This window comes from Octopus bimaculoides, chromosome 22 (genome assembly GCF_001194135.2).
Source record: "Octopus bimaculoides isolate UCB-OBI-ISO-001 chromosome 22, ASM119413v2, whole genome shotgun sequence".
In the NCBI taxonomy this organism is placed as follows: Eukaryota; Metazoa; Mollusca; class Cephalopoda; order Octopoda; family Octopodidae; genus Octopus; species Octopus bimaculoides.
The window spans coordinates 15,083,428-15,103,180 of NC_069002.1; the positions used below are offsets into that span (position 1 = coordinate 15,083,428).

The 19,753-nt window shown below is 36.5% G+C and overlaps 1 protein-coding gene across 1 annotated transcript in view; it reads right to left on the bottom strand.

Moving 5' to 3' along the window:
- LOC106880038 (uncharacterized) overlaps nucleotides 1–19,753 on the bottom strand; it is a 456,507-nt gene that overhangs the window by 148,549 nt on the left and 288,205 nt on the right. The window contains exons 124-133 of the mRNA XM_014929839.2: nucleotides 19,252–19,430; nucleotides 16,820–16,926; nucleotides 14,208–14,363; nucleotides 12,944–13,124; nucleotides 12,263–12,450; nucleotides 9,444–9,647; nucleotides 5,975–6,089; nucleotides 3,820–4,470; nucleotides 2,748–2,962; nucleotides 1,171–1,263 (exon numbers count right to left, since the gene is read on the bottom strand). Coding sequence (XP_014785325.2) covers nucleotides 1,171–1,263; nucleotides 2,748–2,962; nucleotides 3,820–4,470; nucleotides 5,975–6,089; nucleotides 9,444–9,647; nucleotides 12,263–12,450; nucleotides 12,944–13,124; nucleotides 14,208–14,363; nucleotides 16,820–16,926; nucleotides 19,252–19,430 — 2,089 coding nt within the window. The remainder of the gene's footprint in view (nucleotides 1–1,170; nucleotides 1,264–2,747; nucleotides 2,963–3,819; nucleotides 4,471–5,974; nucleotides 6,090–9,443; nucleotides 9,648–12,262; nucleotides 12,451–12,943; nucleotides 13,125–14,207; nucleotides 14,364–16,819; nucleotides 16,927–19,251; nucleotides 19,431–19,753) is intronic.

A 19,753-nucleotide genomic window follows, 5' to 3' on the forward strand; every position in this document is an offset into this window, starting at 1 on the left:
ATATATATATATATACATGTATACGACGGGCTTCTTTCAGTTTCCATCTACCAAATCCACTCACAAGGCTTTGGTCAGCCCGAGGGTATAGTAGAAAACACTTGCCCAAGGTGCCACGCAGTGGGACTGAACCCGGAACCATGTGGTTTGTAAGCAAGCTACTTACCACACAGCCATTCCTATATATTCTTGATATATCTTAATATTGAGAAGATCAGTTATTTTACTAAATACTCCCAAATTCTTAGTTATCTCCAAAATTTGTTGTAACACATGAATCAAGTTTATCTTTTATCTTTTACTTGTTTCAGTCATCAGACTGTGGTCAGGATGGAGCACTACCTTGAACAATTTTTAGTCAAATCAATCAACCTCAGCACTAATTAATTTTTTGAGCCTGATACTTATTCTATCAATCACTTTTGTCAAACTGCAAAGTTGCAGAGACATATACACTCCAAAACTGGCTGTCAAATGGTGGTGGGGGGGGAACAAACAGACAGACAAACACGTACACACACGGGCTTCTTTCAGTTTCTATTGAATCCATTCACAAGGTTTTGGTCAGCTCAAGATGGGAGATGCTTACCCAAGGTACCACACTGTGGGACTGAACATGGAACCATGTGATTTGGAAATACACTTTGTACTACACAATCATGCCTGTGCCGATATCATATTAGAAATCTTGGGGCTAATGCAGTTTCGCACCTCTCCTTGAAAAATGCATTTTTTTGAAAAGTCTTTTTTATTTAGATTCCTATGGTTTAGATGTTTGAGATTAGAAATATGCCAAAAAAAATTTACCCCTCCCAACCACCACCATCACCACCCCCAATCTCCCATTTAATGCATTTTTTAAGGAGAGGTGTGAAACTGCATTATCCACAAAATCTTTCCCCCTGGCATGTGATGGAATCTGTTTTGGAATCTGGAACAATATAGTCTGAAGTAGACCATTTCTCAAAATAAGAGGGGATGGGCATACGTTAAAAGCAAACACAGGGGTCAATGTAATTGACTATCCCACCCCCGTTTCAGGCCTTGTGCCTATAGTAGAAAAGATTATTATTATTATTATTACTGTTTTGCAACAGATTGTTACAAAATATCATTACAGCTTCATGTAGTAATGCTTATTGTGTTTTATGATGTTTAGAAACTGTTTACCTCAATTGAAACTTTGATGATGTTGCTAACTTTCTTTTTGCCCAGGGTTCCTTGACAATTCTCACGCAAACATACTGCAACACGGCATTGGATCTGGAGAAAATATATACAACCATACTATTGAATAAGAATCAGATATTTTCAAAGCAAATAATTCTTTTAGCAGGATATCAAGATGATAAACATTTTATGAAATAATTCAACACAACTTTAACAAGCAGAGTGAATTTCTATATTTTGCTGATGAGATCATATGTAATAAGACTGAGACATGTCTGGAATTGTCTCCAATATTTTGCAAAATAGATTATACAGTATATGTACTTGCCATTGACTACTATTGCTCCTTATTTATGCAATAGTAGTTTCTAATTAGCTGTTTAGTACCCACTACATTAATTATGTGACTCTGTGTCATGCTGAATCTCCCTGAGAACTATGCTAAGGGTGCAAGTGTCTGTGGAATGCTCAGCCACTTGCACATTAATTTCACGAGCAGGCTGTTCAATTGATCAGATCAACTGGAACCCTTGTCATCATAACTGACAAAGTGCCAGTTTTACATTAAACATATCAACACTAACTCATAGGCAAACTAAACATTTTTTGATATAGAATTACTAAATTCATTTGTGGCATATAGCATAATTTTTTTATCTCTCTCTCTCTTTATCTGGATACTGTATACATATAGAAGAGATTATGGAGGCGCAATGGCCCAGTGGTTAGGGAGCGGACTTGCGGTCATAGGATCACAGTTTCGATTCCTAGACCGAGCGTTGTGAGTGTTTATTGAGCGAAAACACCTAAAAGCTCTACGAGGCTCTGGCAGGGGATGGTGGCGAACCCTGCTGTACTCTTTCACCACAACTTTCTCTCACTCTTTCTTCCTGTTTCTGTTGTGCCTGTAATTCAAAGGGTCAGCCTTATCACACTGTGTCACGTTGAATATCCCCGAGAACTACGTTAAGGGTACACATGTCTGTGGAGTGCTCAGCTACTTGCACATTAATTTCACGAGCAGGCTGTTCTGTTGATCAGATCAACTGGAACCCTCGACGTCATAAGTGACGGAGTGCCAAAAGATAGAAGAGATTATTCATTTGAACCAGATGTTTCCTCCATTGTTACTCTGTGTTTTTCTCCTATTATATTCATTCCTGTATACCTTCTTATTTCCCCGAATAAACACAAACAATGGAATGAAGTTTGTCCAGTCAAGTAGACTTTCTCTTTTACGCAATGTAACATGACTGGTGTTATTAGCAGCAGAAATCACTTGGAACACTGCGAGGATTAATAATAAACTAAGCAGGGCTGGATCCCTGCTGTGGGGAGGGGCACGTGCCCCCATTCCACCTTAAGAAAGGCAGTGTGCCCTTTTAAATAATATTATTATGCTCTTTTCTTCTGAAATTGTATGTATTCCCTTCTGACATTGTGTCTTCCCTTCAAAAAATTCCTGGGACCGCGCCTACTAAGTAATGACTATCTGAAGTATTCTGTAGACTTGTTACAATAAAATCTTCAGAAATTCTTGAGAAATCAAAAAATAAGAAACTGTTTCCAATATTTACCTGACTGTTGTATGAGAAGGTGCCAGGTCTTATAACACTAATACCTGATGCTGCTGATAGATCTTGAAATTTCATTTCGCCATTAATCCACCAGGTAACAATGTATTGGACATCATAACCTTGTACAAGAGGGAACTCACAAGTGAAATTAACCTTTTCAGTATCAGAATCATAATGGAGTTTTAATGCTGGCTCAGTTGTGATTTCAGGCAATCCTGGAGAAGAAAATATAGAAATTGGCCTTCAGACTTTGAAACTGGTGGTAAAGTCATATAGACAAAGAATTTAATACCAATGTTAAAAAAGAAAGCCAGTATTTTTTTTTTTTCCTTTTTAAATATAGTTTCAATAACATTTGTGTTGATTGCGGAAAAGACAAACTATTTCAACTCTTCACCATATTTATATCCAATATCTAATGTGACATGGTAAATGTATTCTTTTATTCTTCTACTTTTTTCAGTCATTTGATTGTAGCTATACTGGAGCACTGCCTTAAAGGGGTTTTGAGTCGAAGAAATTGACCCCAGGACTTTACATTGTAAACCTAGCACTTATTCTATCAGGTTCTTTTGCTGAACCACTAAGTTACAGGGATATAAACACACCAACATTTAGTTGTCAAGTTGTGATGGAGGGGACATGTACACATAAATATATACATATACAACAGGCTTCTTTCAGTTTCCGTCTACCAAATCCACATACAAGGCTTTGGTCAGCCCAAGGCTATAGTAGAAGACACTTGCTCGAAGTGCCACACAGTGGGACTGAACCGAGAACCATGTGGTTGGGAAGCAAGCTTCTTACCACACAACCATACCTGTGTAAGAATTTTTGTTGTTGTTGTTGGAAAGATTTACCTGAGTGTCGAAACTGTGATGAAAGACAAAATTAAATCTTCAGCTTAATAAAGAGAACAATAACATGTGTACCAGCCTGAAATAAGAGCATGGATGAATGATGGACTTATCCTATTAAATGCTTGAAAGAGATGAGCCATCATTGCCAAACATCATTGACTGAAAGCAGCAACAAAATAAATAAATAAAGAATATAGATTTATAAATACCTAAAAGGAATCCCAGTTTTAGAAGCATTGTCCTTGTTGCAAAATATATTCTCCAGTTTCCAATTTTCATATTGGTATATAGTTTTGAATCCATGGCATCTCTTCCAATTGTCAGTGGACAGCTGTTGTAATTAACCATAGCCTTATTCCTTTTCAAAGATAATGACTTGGAAACAATTTTTCCATTCATAAAAACAGTTGCTCCTGCTTCTGCTGACCATGAAAGATGGTATTCATTTTCTTGTTTATACATTTCTTGGTCAATATCAACTATTTTAGCTTTATAAACATGGGTTGTTGTGGAGACAGAAAACACCAGCTCTTCGCTTCCATAGTAAAAACTGAAACCATTATATGTATCTTTGTTTCCACATGTGGTGAAGATATAAGTATTTTCTTTGAAAGTAAGCAGAGACAACGTAAATGAATGTGTAATACCATAAGAACATAGGTTAGGGTTAAATAAGCAAAGATTTGTGTAAGGAAGACTCAGGTATTCATTTTTGCCATCAAGTACCAGCATTAATTCATTTCTTTTTCCTGGAACCAACTGTGGTTGTCCAATAACGGAAATGGTGTTATTTGATGGTAGATATAGTATATTACCTTTAATCTCCAGAAACTGGAAATTTATAAAAGTAATTTTATCTGCTGCAAAAGAGAAAAAAAAAACAATGAAAACATGCAGAAAACATAATTTAAAATGAAAATATGCAGAAAATATAATTTAAAAGGAAAATATACAGAAAACATAATTCAAAATGAACAATGAAAATATGCAGAAACACATAATCTAAAATGAACATAATTTAAAATGAACAACTAAAACCTAAAATATCTGGGGTCTCCATCCACCATGGCTGGCTAGGTATCTATACCTGCATACACAAGCCTTTGCAAGTTATATTTGTGGAAGCCTGGCAGTTGCTCAGGCAAGCAATTCTTTTCTCTGCCCATCATTATTGCTATTGTTCAAGGGAAAGGGTACCACCTTCAGGTTGATACAGTTTGGCATTCATGTCAGAACAAAGGCCAAGAGCAGACACTACATGGTATCATATCTGATGCTTTAACTGCTGCCACCGTAGTAGTGGTTGTGGTGGTGGTGGTGATACTCCAGTTCACTGGGCTGTAGAAATGAGTTGTGATGTCACTGTTGCCAAACTGTATTGGTTTTTGCCAAGCTATATCAGTCTGCCATGGAAAGGGGAGACTGGTATTCATAGGTGACTGCTGGTCTTCAATAAACAACCTTGCCCAGATATGTGTCTTGGAGGATAACTTTCTAGGTGAAATCCAATGGTCATTCATGACGAAGGGGGTCTTTATCCTTTACCCTTTGGAGTCATTATAAAAAAACACAAAAAAACTGGATTAATGTCATCACCTTGCCGTTAGGAACTTTTAACAAAGCCCTTCTCTATTGCAAGCGTTCAGATCAGGAATCTGACCAGACGGTAACTGCATCTATTTCATTATGGCATCATCTTGTTACATTCTCTATTTCATTTACAGTACCATTCTATTTTATTTCTCCTCTCATTACAGTATCATTTGGTCTATCAAAGCCTTTAGATGAGCCCACTCTATTGCAACCATTTGACCCATGTGTCCAATTTCTTCTCCCCTTTTCTCCCAACTCCCAGCTTGGGGGCCATACACAAACGTTCATAGTTGCTACTCAGTCCTCTCGACCCTTTTTCGTCTTTTAGTCAAGAACTACAAGGTGAGTGGTAGGGAGAATGGTTTTCTTGCACTGGAGACTTCACATAAATATTATAACAAAGTAAACTATGCTATCGGTTCCTAAGGACCAAATGGTGGTGTTAACCCAGGCATTGAAATCAATATACTATTCAGTCAATGTAAGCACAGAGAAAAATGCTGAAAATAATCAGTCATGATTTGGTAATGTGCTACCTTTTGACTTTTAATTAATAAAAACTAAAATGGAGACATTACAAGGATGTGAATTGAAACCCAGTGTGGCCGCAGACAACTCAATTGAAACTAATAAATGAGTAGTGGTAGAAGGTAAATAAGAAGATAATTATTGCATCTGCATCTCTTTAGCATTTAGATCTCACCTCTCACACATACCCTACTACAATATCATTCCAAAAAAAGAATATAAAGAAAAAACATTGATATTTACATCGTATTTGAGTCCATTGGGTCTTAGAAAATGTTATATCACAGTATAAAGTAGGACTCTCTGGGTTAATGACGCCTTGGGGATAGCATTTGTCATTGATTCGACAAACATCTTCCTGATTTTGGAGAGAAAGAAGAAACATTTTGAAATGATGAAGGATTGTGTAATTAACAAGATCATTTTAAAACTCTATTGCACTATGTATGTGTGTGTACATCTCTCTCTCTCTCTCTTTATATATACATATATATATATATATATATATATATATATTATATATACAGGTTAATGTTGAACAATGAGAATGAATGCTCAACACTGCATTGGTGGATAATATGTTTTATTTATGTATTAAGGCTACCATTGGTTTCATGTTAAGATATTAAGATATTTTTCTTAACATAAAACCAATGGTAGCTTTAATACTTACATATATATATATATATATATATATATATATATATATATATATACAGGGTGGTCCAAAGTATATTTTATTCAAAAAGTAGGCTAACAGTTGTATATTTTTTATTCAAAAAGTAGGCTAACTGTGGTATATTTTTATTTTTATAGGACAGTGAAGCATGATGGTGGGCAAGCTGACAGACAAGTAAAGAAAGTGAATCCTAAAGAGTTATTGGAAATCTGAAAATGTGAAAACCGTGCTCCAGAAGTGAACAGGCAATTTACAAAATGATAGACAAATTTAAAGAGACAAGTTCAGTAAAGAATGCCACGAAATCTGGACGTCCTTGAACTATTACCACGAAGGAAAACTCAATGCAGGTAGCGTTGACTTTTGTGAATAGCCCTAAGAAGTCTACCAGATGAACATCAGCTGAGTTGGGCATCTCACGAAGGTCCCTTGGATGTCTCATGTCAAAACTGAACTTCAAACCATACCGACCTAGACTTCTGCAACACTTAACAGAGGATAATCCAAATTGTCATTTGGAGTTCACAGAAGTCATGCTGAATTAGATTCATAGAAACCTGCAGTTTGTTGACAAGGTTGTTTGGTCAGATGAGGCCTGTTTTAAGTTATCAGGTCATGTCAACTGGCGTAGCTGTGTTTACTGGTATGACACCCCCACACCCCCAACACACACCTTTGATGCCCACAATGCAGGCTATACCCAACTTTGGTGATGTATTATTCCAACAGATTGGGGCACAACCTCGTTATGCATTTCATGTGCATAATTTCCTCAGTGAAACATTCCCAGGGAGGTGGATTAGGTGATGTGGAAGCATTGAATGGCTGCCCCGTTCCCCAGACCTAATGCCCATGGATTTTTTTTTTTTTCTGAGGTATTGTGAAAAAGAGGTATTCTAGAGAAAATCATGCACTCTGCCTCAACTACATAGGTTCATTACAGAGGCCTGACTGGAAATCAAAACTGACCTGGACCTGTGTTGTTGTGAGTATCACAGTGTGGCTGATAGACTCCAAGAATGTGTCAATGTACAAGGTGGACATTTTGAGCATTTATGGGACTAACATTGTATAATGTTTTTTGAATAAAAAAAAATATATATATACAACTACTTTTGCACCACCCTGTATATATATACATACACACACACACACACACACACACACACACACACACACACACATATATATATATATGGTATCATTTATAGCCTAATGAAATGTTTTCACACATATTGCCTACGAGGAAAATTTTTTATAGAAGACTATTTCCAAAGTGAAAGGTCTTCACACATCCATGTGTACACAAATGTATTAAATATGTCTGTATACAAACACACACACACACACACACACAAGTGTGTATATAACTATATGGTGCTGTACAAAAGTCCAACATATATTTATGCATATGTATGTGTGTGCATGCGTACAGAAATATGTGTGCACTTGTGTGTGTGAATATGCATGCATGCATGTGTGTGTATATGTGTATGTGTGCATGTGAATTTCTTTTTTAACTTAAAAATTATGAAAAGAAAAAGGGAATTTTTATGTAAAAATTTTTGCAGGCTTCAGTTTTTCAAAGGAAAAAACAGAATAGTGCTAGGTTGTAGCCTGCTGAGTAGTAATTGTTAAATTCTTCTCCAGTTTTCCAAATTGATCACCTTCTTCCTTTATTTTGAAAAAGAAGAGAGAATATTTTGAATTTTCCACCCACATAAATGTCTAAATGTTTATTACATGGAATATTTTTAACAAATTGATCTTTGATTTGTTGTTTACAAATAATAACTTTGCAAAGTAGACTGGAACAAGCTGGACTATGTAATTTTCAAGTAGAAACAAGCAACTTTTATGGATTACCAAAAATTTATAGATCCAAATAGACTGGCTCTCAGTTTTAAGGACTTCCATACATCATATTTAAGGATTTTCAAACAGAGTTAAAATTACACCTAAACACTCAATAATTAAGCAATTTACTATACATCACATTGAAACCTGTGTAAATTGGTTCTGAGTTCATTCTGCCAAATGATAACTTTGAAGTTGACACTTATAAATAATCAAAGACAACCACCAAACCATCAAAGTCTCTTAACAATGCTGAAATTTACTTTGGAAGAAGAAATTATACAGGTAACAATGTTTGTTGTGAGTATATGATTATATTGAACAGAGTGAAATCAAAAAGTTCAAGGATGAGAAAGAATTCCAGCTTAGTACAAATATGAATTACAAAACAAGTAGCTCTAATCTACTACATTATATATATATCTACAATACAATGAGAAGTATTTCAATGAAAATTTGTTAAACTGAGTCAGGGTACTTAAACAACAAATCAATGATCCATTAGCGAGAAATGTTCCATGTAATAAATATTTAGATTTCTGTGTGAATGGGAAATCAAGGTATTCTACTTTTCCAAAATTAAAGAAGAAAATTATGAAAGTCAGTTGATGAGTATTCCATAACGATTTTCAATCCAAAACTAAATCAGAAATAATGACCACCACTACTGAATACAGTTACTGCTCTATGGATAACAACAGAGAAAACTTTAGTTTATATAACATGTATGTTTGAAAAGCGGAGGAAAATGAAAGTGCTTCCATAAAAATTCTTCTCTTGATCTTAGTATTTGAATTCAAAACATGAAGATATGCAACTAAATACCATGAAATACAGGGTTGGCCAAAAGTCACCTGACAGTAAGTCAAACCCATTTAATTCCAAGATTTATTTATGTTTAACAACTGAATGAATTTAATAGAAGTATCTAAATATGAAATGTCATGAAAATAGTTCCACCTGCAGTCCTTCTTGAGTGACACATTTTTCCATTCAAGTCAATACAGAATTACTGATAGTATTTATGAAATCTTGGTTTACTGTCAGGTGACTTTTGGCCAACTGTGTATTTAGTGTGATAGCCTAGTATTTCTGCCATTCCACCAATACAACTTTAAAAACATTCAGTATCAAACAGTTCCTGATGATGACTTGCTGTGTGCTTATTTTACTTACTCGGTCTTGGCATCTAAATTTCAAGTCACAAGTCTTGCAGTTTCCATCATAATACACAACAGTGACAATTGTGATTGAACTATTGGCAAAATTCCTGATAGAGATATTGAATAAACCATAGCCTGGAAGTTGGCACAGTGCCTCCTCACTCGACACATAAACAAGTTTCTTCTCTTCCACATATTTAGTACCGCTGAGATTTTCCTGGAAAGAGAAGAACAGAAGAGGTGAGAGAACAATAACCTCACCACCAACAACAACAACAACAGAAACAACAACAACAACAACAGAAACAACAACAACTCCATATCTCAATATTTTAACTGTTTCTTCTTACTAGAGACTAATGAAAGTTTTCCATTTGATTTTAATTAAATAAACTTTTATCCAACACAGTTCCTACCAATGTCACAATGTTTACAGTTCTATGTTTGCCATTAGAATGCTATCCATAGGTCAGTTCTCACAAATATCACAGTGCTCACAGCTCAGTATTCACCCCAGCATTATACTGACCATCCCCAAATCTAGATCGAGTCACATTGTCCATCTCTCAATATTCACCTGTATTACACTGACCATCGCTTAACACACACTAGTATTACATTGTCTAAATCTCACAAATGTTTCACAGACCATCACTGTCCAAGATTAAGCTACTGACAACATTTATTTTCCCCATTTTTGACATCAAATGTTTGCTGATGATTTTGACCTGTTAAGAAGCAGCAAAGCAGAAGTACACAAGTGCATCACAAGACTGGAAAAAATATCAGGAGCATACAGGATGGAGATCAGCCCAGAAAAGAGTAAAAATCCTGATTAATGGTAACAACCAAAACATAACAACCAATTTCATGCTGAATGGAAAAAAAACTTGATGAAGTGGACACCTTCAAGTACCTAGGACTCACTTTGACCAAAGATAGCAGATCTCGAAGGGAGTTAACAACAAGACTCAGCTTAGTCTCTGCTCCCATGACAAAACTGAACAACATATGGAAAATCTATTGCATTAGTTTTCCAATGAGATTCATCATCATCATCGTTTAATGTCCGCTTTCCATGCTGGCATGGGTTGGACGATTTGACTGAGGACTGGTGAAACCAGATGGCTACACCAGGCTCCAATCTGATTTGGCAGAGTTTCTACGGCTGGATGCCCTTCCTAACGCCAACCACTCTGAGAGTGTAGTGGGTGCTTTTACATGTCACCTGCACAAAGGCCAGTCAGGCAGTACTGGCAACAGCCACGCTCAAAATGGTGTATTTTATGTGCACAAGAGCCAGTCCAGGGGCACTGGCAACGATTGTATAAAACTCTGGTGACTTCAATCCTTCTGTATGAGTGTGACTCTTACAGCTGACATGAAGCAAAGAATCCAGGCAGTTGAGCACAAGTGCTTCAGAGGGCTATCACACATTCTGTACACTGAGCACGAAAGGAACAGCTTTGTTAAATGGCAAGTCAACAAATACACTGGCAGACAGGAGCCATTCCTTGCACAGGTAAAAAAATGGAAGCTTGCATGGTTTGGTCATATGTCCTACAACAACTTCCTGCCCAAAATCATTCTTCTGGGCACAGTTCAGGGAAGGTGGAAGAGAGGCAGACAAAGAAAAATCCTGGTCTGACAACATAAATGACTGGACAGGTGACAACACTGACTCTGCTCCGCATGACAGAGAACAGAGACCAGTAGTGACATTATCTGGAGTGAGACCCCCAAGGACTAGCTGCATCAGTTAAGGGATCTTGATGATGATTGACAATGTAATTGAATACAGGAGTCAGCTGTTCATTCAACTAAAGTCAGTTGCGAAAGGCTTAAATAAACTGATTGATCATTTTTTAAAATTCTTTTACTTGTTTCAGTCATTTGACTGCAGCCATGCTGGAGCACTGCCTTAACGGCTTTTTTAGTTGAAGAAATCAACCCTACGACTTATTCTTTGTAAGCTTAGTACTTATTCTATTGTTCTCTTTTTGTTGAACTGCTAAGTTACAGGGAAATAAACACACCAGCATCTGTTGTCAAGTGATGATGTAGTGGCAAACACAGACATACACACACACACACACACACACACACGACGGGCTTCTTTCAGTTTCTGTCTACCATATATACTAAGGCTTTGGTTAGCTTGAGGCTATTGTAGAAGACATTTGCCCAAGGTGCCACACAGTGTGACTGAACCTGGAACCATGTGGTTGGAAAGCAAGCTTCTTGCCACACCACCAAGTTGGCACCTGTCAATGATTTTTAAGTTTTATAGTGATTTTACAAAGACTTTAAATATATAACAGATTTACAGTACTTTTCACTAAGGTTTTAATTATAATATACCATCGTTAACATGCAATTTCAATTCCCAACATTTTTGTATTTGGTATAAATAAGAATCCAAAGTCTAGATCTCTCATGAAGTAAAATGCTTTCCAAAAACCAATTCCATATTTACTTATCAAAAACTTCTTTTAAACCAGTAGGGCCTCCTAGAGTTTAATATTCCCCAAAGAATTTCTTTACTCATAGTAAACGAAAATGACAAAACAAAGCAAAAACAAAACCACCACCAAAATTCAAATGAAGCTATTTCTTACGTTAATTTTATAAATAGTGCAAGTCATTTCATATGAAGTAAAATGCTTTCCAAAAACCAATTCCATATTTACTTATCAAAATCTTCTTTTAAACCAGTAGGGCCTCCTAGAGTTTAATATTCCCCAAAGAATTTCTTTACTCATAGTAAAAGAAAATGACAAAACAAAGCAAAAACAAAACCACCACCAAAATTCAAATGAAGCTATTTCTTACGTTAATTTTATAAATAGTGCAAGTCATTTCAGATGATCCAGAAAACCTTGAACCTCTTAGACGAATGTAACAATCAGAAGCATTTACTAAACAGGATTTTGTCAATTCTGCTTGTTCAACGGATGGAGGTTGGGCAATAGATATTGAACAATCTTCTCCAAACCAGTCTTTTTCACAAATACAATTACCTAGAATGAGGAGATAAAACATTTACAATTAAGGACAAAAATACAATATGACATGCATTACAGTAAATTAATAGAATAGTTTTAATTAATTAGTTTGTTTCAATTCTTTTTGTCCATGGCTTTTGAACCATCACCGTTGATGTTTGACTGCTACTGTTTGAGTTTAGAGTGCCATGTAGATTATCATCATCCAGTCTGCTTCCAGTATAGAGGTTTGGCTATGAGTGAAACTAGCAATATTATTGGTTATGATACGTTGAAATTATGATGGGGGAAATTATGATAAACACAAGATTTTATCATTTAACACAACTCTGCCAAATCAGATTGGAGCCTGGTGTAGCCATCTGGTTCACCAGTCCTCAGTCAAATCGTCCAACCCATGCTAGCATGGAAAGCGAACGTTAAACGATGATGATGATATATAGCATTCGAAACAAATTCTATTTCAACAAGGCGAGTTTAAAAACTGATTGCCAAAGCTCAAACCTACTCTGAGAACAGTTGCCATGGTTATTGCAATCATTGATACAAATGTTGTCAAAAATTTCCTCAGGGATTTCCAGTGTATCATTAGTGGACACCCATAATGTGACATTGGTTTCTATTTCATTTAGGCATTGTTCTTTGAGGTTTTCCACTGCGTCGGAGACCCAGTCAAATGTGTCGGTTAGCTGTAAAAGAAAGCAAATTCAGATTCTGAGATTAAAAAGGCCATGCATTATCTTTAAAAAAAAAGGACCATTAAACCCTTTATTCCTTCCGGTACATGACAGGTTCATTATTTTAAGAGCCACTGAACTATGACAGACAAAGATTCGTAACATGAGAACAATACCAAACATTCTGGAAGGAGGAAGAATCAATTACATCAATCATGAGTATATTTTATTATTGACCCAGGAAGGATAAAAAGCAAAGCATAGTGATTGAGGCAGAATTTGAACTCAAAAGGTACAGTAATGTAACTAAATATGGTAAAGTATTTTGCCGACAACTCTTGCAAAGCTTAAATTTCTAGAAAATCCACTTGTAAAAAGAGAATACTTAAAATCCTACATAATAACAGTAATTTTGAAGCACTTATATTAAAATGTCAATTGCATATACTTCACAAAAATAAAAAAAATAAAAAATTCCTTTATATATATATTTTGAAATTCACTCCCAGTGGAACTAAGTAAACTTAAAACTATAGAAAATGACAATTGCTCAAGGAGTTGCATAATGGGATTGAACTTAGGCCCTTGTGGTTGTAAAGCAAACTTTTTAACAATTCAGCCATGTTACATCTATTATGATGCAAGTAAAAGGGTAAAGATCCCTCCTTCGATCATGAATGACCATTGGATTACACCTAGAAAGTTCCCTTCTGAGGAACAAGTCTAGTTGAAGTTGTTCATGGAAGACCGGCAGTCGCCCATGTATACCAACCTCCTTTCTCCACACTACTGATGTTATCCAAGAGAAAGGCAAAGGCCAATACAGCTTGGCACCAGTGACATTGCAACTCATTTCTACAACTGAATGAACTGGAGCAACGTGAAGTAAAGTGTCTTGTTCAAGAACACAACAACCAGCTTGGTCCAGTAATCAAACTCACTACTTCATGATTGTGAGCCCGACAGTCTAATCACTGAGCCATGTGCCTTCACAATGATGCTAGTATTTGATTTATAAAGTATAAAGTGCTAAGCGTGAGCCATTATTTTAATCTCAGCTTGATTAGATAGTGTGTGACTTTCACTGTCTCTTACCTGTACATCTTCAATACAGCCCTCAATAGTTGTTTCAACATTGACATTTTCAAACTTCTTACATTTTGATCCAGCAGTAGAAAACAAAATCTTCGTTTTACAAAACTCTTCAACCTCTGTTTTGGTTTTGTTTGAAGGTGTTGGCCAAGAAACATCCTGAAAGCAGATAATGTAGTTATACAGTAACACATAAGATAGTTATATATTCTTTTAGTCTTTCATTTGTTTCAGTCATTTGTCTGTGTCCATGCTGGAGCACTGCCTTGAAGGATTTTAGTCAAAATACATCGATCCCCAGGACTTATTTTTTAAAGCCTAGTACTTATTCTATCAGACAGTATGCCAAACTGCTAAGTATGCCAAACATGTTGACATTGGTTGTCAAGCTATGGTTGGTGGACAAACACAGACACAAAGGCACACACATAAATATACATACATACATACATACATAAATTGTAAATCCAAAAAATAACAACAAAACTACAAAGGATTCCGTAGTACACGTGTTTCAAGCTTTATATGTGTATAATATAATATGTGTATAATTTACAATGTAAAGCTATCCTCAGCCGCAAAATTATTTCTCTCCCAGGAAATTATACCACCTCGGCATTGAAGTAGGAAGAAAGGTGTGATGTAAGAGGTGAAGATCCTTTCGGTATTCTGTATAGTACTATACCTCGTATAATTCTCCACCCAGACATAATCTCTCCAGTCCTCCGAAAACCTTCCATACATACATACATATATCTACACATATCGTTGTTATGTTAAACTGTTGTATGACCAAATTTGGCTAATTGCATTTCTTTCAATATTTTTTTCTGCTTGCAATAGCCAGTTCTTTTGGTCAGACTATCATATCTTCAGCTGCTTCAGATGCCAAGATATTAAAAATTGTCAAAGTGTAGCACAATGTTTTTGCTATGGAATGGTGAAACCATTTTTCCATTTTCTGAAAAAGCAACATTTTGGACTTATGACACTTTTGCATAATAGCAACAATATATATATACATATTTATATCTATGACAAGCTTCTTTCAGTTTCCATTAGCCAAATCTGCTCACAAGGCTTTGGTTGGTCTGAGGCTATAGTAGACGACACTTACCCAAGGTGTCACAGTGAGATTGAGCCTAGAACCATGTGGTTCGGAAGCAAGTTTCTTAGCATGTATAAAAATAATAATTTTTTTTCCCCAATATGTAATATAATACAAATTGGCCCTGTTTATCAAATTGAACATTATTTTGACGGTATGTCTTCTTTCAGTTCACATTATAAAACGAAAATATATTCAGAACCAAAAGAAATGATGATTTCTTATTTTCAAATTTGTTATTGGATGATACAAAGTTCATTGTCCCAGGACTGGCTTCAACACTGACATATAGTGAAATTAACAGGGTTGACGAGTCCACTGGGGAAGGAAATAAAATTCAAAAGTTGTAATTCTGTTACAATAATCCTTGGATACCTGATGCTTTCTCCAACTGCCAGAATTTTTAAGCATTCCAAATCTTCTTTGGTGCAACATAAAATCAATTGTTGTATCATACCTCTGACTCATACCGGTGTGGAAAAGGGGACATTAAATGAATAATAAGAATAGGGATTTAAAGTTTTGGTGCAAGGCCTGCAATTTCAAGGGTGGGGTGAAGTCAGTTACATCAAACTCAGTGCTCAACTGGTACTTGTTTCACCGATCCTGAAAGGATGAAAGGCAAAGTCGACCTCGGAATTTGAACTCAGAATGAAAAAAATGGGTGACATACCACTAAACATTTCATCCAGCATGCCAACAATTCTGCCAGCTTGCCAATAGCAATAATAAACGCCCTGATGCAGTACCAGGCAGTGGCTCTCATGGCTTCTTATCTTAATTAATTGGAAGTGTTATCATGTGTATGTTTTGTCTTGGCATAAAAGATAGGCCACAACAAATATTCTACTCTATAACACAGATTTGCTTGCCAGTTGTTTGACCTTAACCGGTTGAGCATGTCCCTTGGTGGCTGACGATATGTGCATCTCTGATCATGAGCAGAAGTAGTGGGAGAGTATCACAGCCATGTAGTTTTGGGTTTGAATAGTTCACACCTGGAAACATGGGTGTTTCATTCATCATCCTTAAACAAACCTTATTCAGGGACCCTTTGGGCAGGATGGGTTACTCGACCTGAAGAAAACTCTAACTGGGGCCCAGCTGCATGGCCATGTGCTGTTTATCTTGGTATGAGATCACCATGTCGTGAACATATGGCTCTGATGCATATGGCTGGTGTACCCTTACCAGATGGGTATACTGGGCTTCATATATTTGTATCGCTGTGTCACTTTGACGGCATGCACTCCTCTCTCACTCAATAATAATAAATATAGTTTCTTGCATTGGGTAGAAGACTGAATATTATTGGGGAGAGGACAAGTGACTTTATTGATCTTCAACATTTAACTCATTTCTATTTCATTGGACCACCCCACCTGAAGAACAATATTGATGATGATGATAATGATGGCACTGGTGATGGAGCCAGAGATGATAATAATAATAATAATAATAATGATGATGAGGAGGATTAGAAGAAGAAAGAGAATGAATTACTTACTGGTGATGTATAGTTACTATCAAATTCAAAATGTACTTTCTCTTCAGGTGCAATGCATTTGGCTGGCATAATACTTTCTTCAATTAACTTCTCAGTGATATCTACTCCTGAAATAAGAATATACAAACACTTAGATATGTACAAATAGCATATGTGCATGCACACACAAACACACACATGAACACATGCACATATGCACATACACATGCACACACCTATTTAAATAAAATCTCAAATGATATTCCATCAGTACAATCCAAATGATGGCAGTCTACATTATTCTATAAAGAGCACAGGGCTGGTTTCCTGGTTTCTCTGGTAAATACATTCTTCCTCGATGGAACGACAGTCTGTAATGGGATTTGTTTGATTCTTTTTTTTTTTTTTTTCAGTCATTTGACTGCAGCCATTCTGGGACACTGCCTTGAAGGGTGTTACTCGAAGAAATTGACACCAGGACTTATGCTTTGTAAGCCTAGTACTTATTCTATCATTCTCTTTTGCTGAACTGCAAAGTTACAGAGACATAGATATACCAGCGTCAGTTGTCAAACGATGGCAAGGAGACATAAACACACGCACACGCACACACACACACAGTAACAACCAAAACCTATCTCAGTTACAATTATTTCTTGTTAACATTTGAAGCTCATTAAAATACATACTTTCACCAACTTAATTACTAATTTATTACATTAGAACAAGGCCACATATTTACTGATAAGATTGAGTCAATCTAATCAAAGAAGGAAGGGGAAAGAGGAGGAGGAGGAGGGCAGGGGAAGAAAGAGGGGAGGGAAAGAAGAAGCTGTTCCCACTAGCATAGCTGGTGGTGGGGTAGGGGCGGCCTGCTCCAGGTGGCACTTTTAAAGGCAATATATGTTTTTTGTGGGTTCTGGGGGTGGCAAATGGAAAGGCTGCCCCAGGTGGCACACACTCTAACTATGCTAGTGGCTGTTCCTCTAACAGTTTTGGGACTTTGAATACTGAACATTGAAATTAAATACAGTCGACCATTTAGTTTAGTTTACTTCCAAAGCTCTTGTCCATCACATTTCAGTTAACAAATTGGGTCTTATTTGCATGTGTGTATTGTGGTGTTAGAAAAATTCCATCAAGATCTTGCATGTTGTAAATGGATTTCTCTCAGATTTCACAGCCAATATTCAATTGTTTGATCAACAAAATTACTGACTCATTGAATTAACATTTCAGTAATTAAGTCTACCGCATATAAATATGTACCTCAAATGAATTGAGTTATTCAATCACCTGAATTAGCTGCTCATTGAATTAATTAACATGTAAGTGTCTGAGTATTCCACAGTGGCCTCTGGATTGATAGGAGGAAGAGTGGAAGATATCTTCAAACTCAATACCTAGCCCCACACCTTGGCAGTATGTCTGCAATAAACTGGATTGCAGTCAGCGCAAGCAGAGTATCAGTCAGTGGTGTTAAAGTGCACAACAGATCAAGTCTACTAACCAATGAGGTCATGGTGCGATTTAAGCCCATAATACAGAGCCAGGACAAATACTGCAAGGTCTCTTCCCTGACATTTTAATCCTTCTGAGAGTTCACCTCATAGACAGTTATTTTAATTAGCAACTTCAAAAGGATGAAAGCAAGGTTCACTATGGTAGGATTTGAACTTGGAGTCCTAGATTCCAGAATAAATATTGCAAAACATTCTATTTTATGCTCTAACAATTGCTAAGTCACAGTAAAATTCCTTCTTAACCATTTAGCATTTGAACTGACTACATCTGGCCAAATATTCTCCCTGTTTTATGGTCTAATTGGCTAGATCCAGCCTCTCACACCTACCCTACAATGTCAATCTAAGAATAAACAATCACATCATCAAAATTTTGAAGCCAGAAGATAATGTATGATTAATTCAAAACAATTTGAATAAGGAAGCATTACATTTGACAGAATAGTCTCTTTACTCTTCACTCTTTTACTTGTTTCAGTCATTTGACTGCGGCCATGCTGGAGCACCGCCTTTTAGTCGAGCAAATTGACCCCAGGACTTATTCTTTGGAAGCCTAGTACTTATTCTATCGATTTCTTTTGCTGAACCACTAAGTTACGGAGATGTAAACACACCAGCATCGGTTGTCAAGCAATGGGGGGAGAGGTCAAACACAGACACACAAACACACATACATATATATACATATATATGGCGGGCTTCTTTCAGTTTCTGTCTACCAAATCCACTCACAAGGCTTTGGCCGGACCAAGGCTATAGTAGAAGACACTTGCCCAAGGTGCCACGCAGTGGGAATGAACCCGGAACCATGTGGTTGGTAAGCAAGCTACTTACCACACAGCCACTCCTGCGTCTGAGTGCTAAAGGGTTAATCTTCATTTTTTTTATATATCTGAAACATGAAGGAATGAAGAGAAAACCACAACAAACCTTTGCCTTTCTTCTTCTTTATGTTATTGTATTTGCTTAGATGTTGGCATGTCATCTTATCATAGTCAACTCCACACTTGGCAGCCTGTTTCTGGTTACACTGGCAGAAAACTTGCCCTGTTGGTGTTTTAGTTTTGGTGGGACAATAGCCATCATACAATGACTCATTACGTTTCACTCTGCAATTCAATTAAAATAAAATTTGAGATACAAAAAATAGCCCGTAAATAGTGAATAGTTACAAGTGTATCTTGGCTGTGTCAAGACAGTCATTTAAATACACACTTACTGTTATATTCGTCTTTGTTTTATTCTATAATAGTGTGAATGTCTTTTGTCTTCCATCTACAACCTGATTAGTGATATGATATTCAAATGAGATACAATAGTTTAGAGTTTCATTGATCAAGGCATTGGTATACCTTGAAAGACTTTGACAGTTAATGTCATACGCACATACACACACACACACACACACACACACACACACACACACACACAC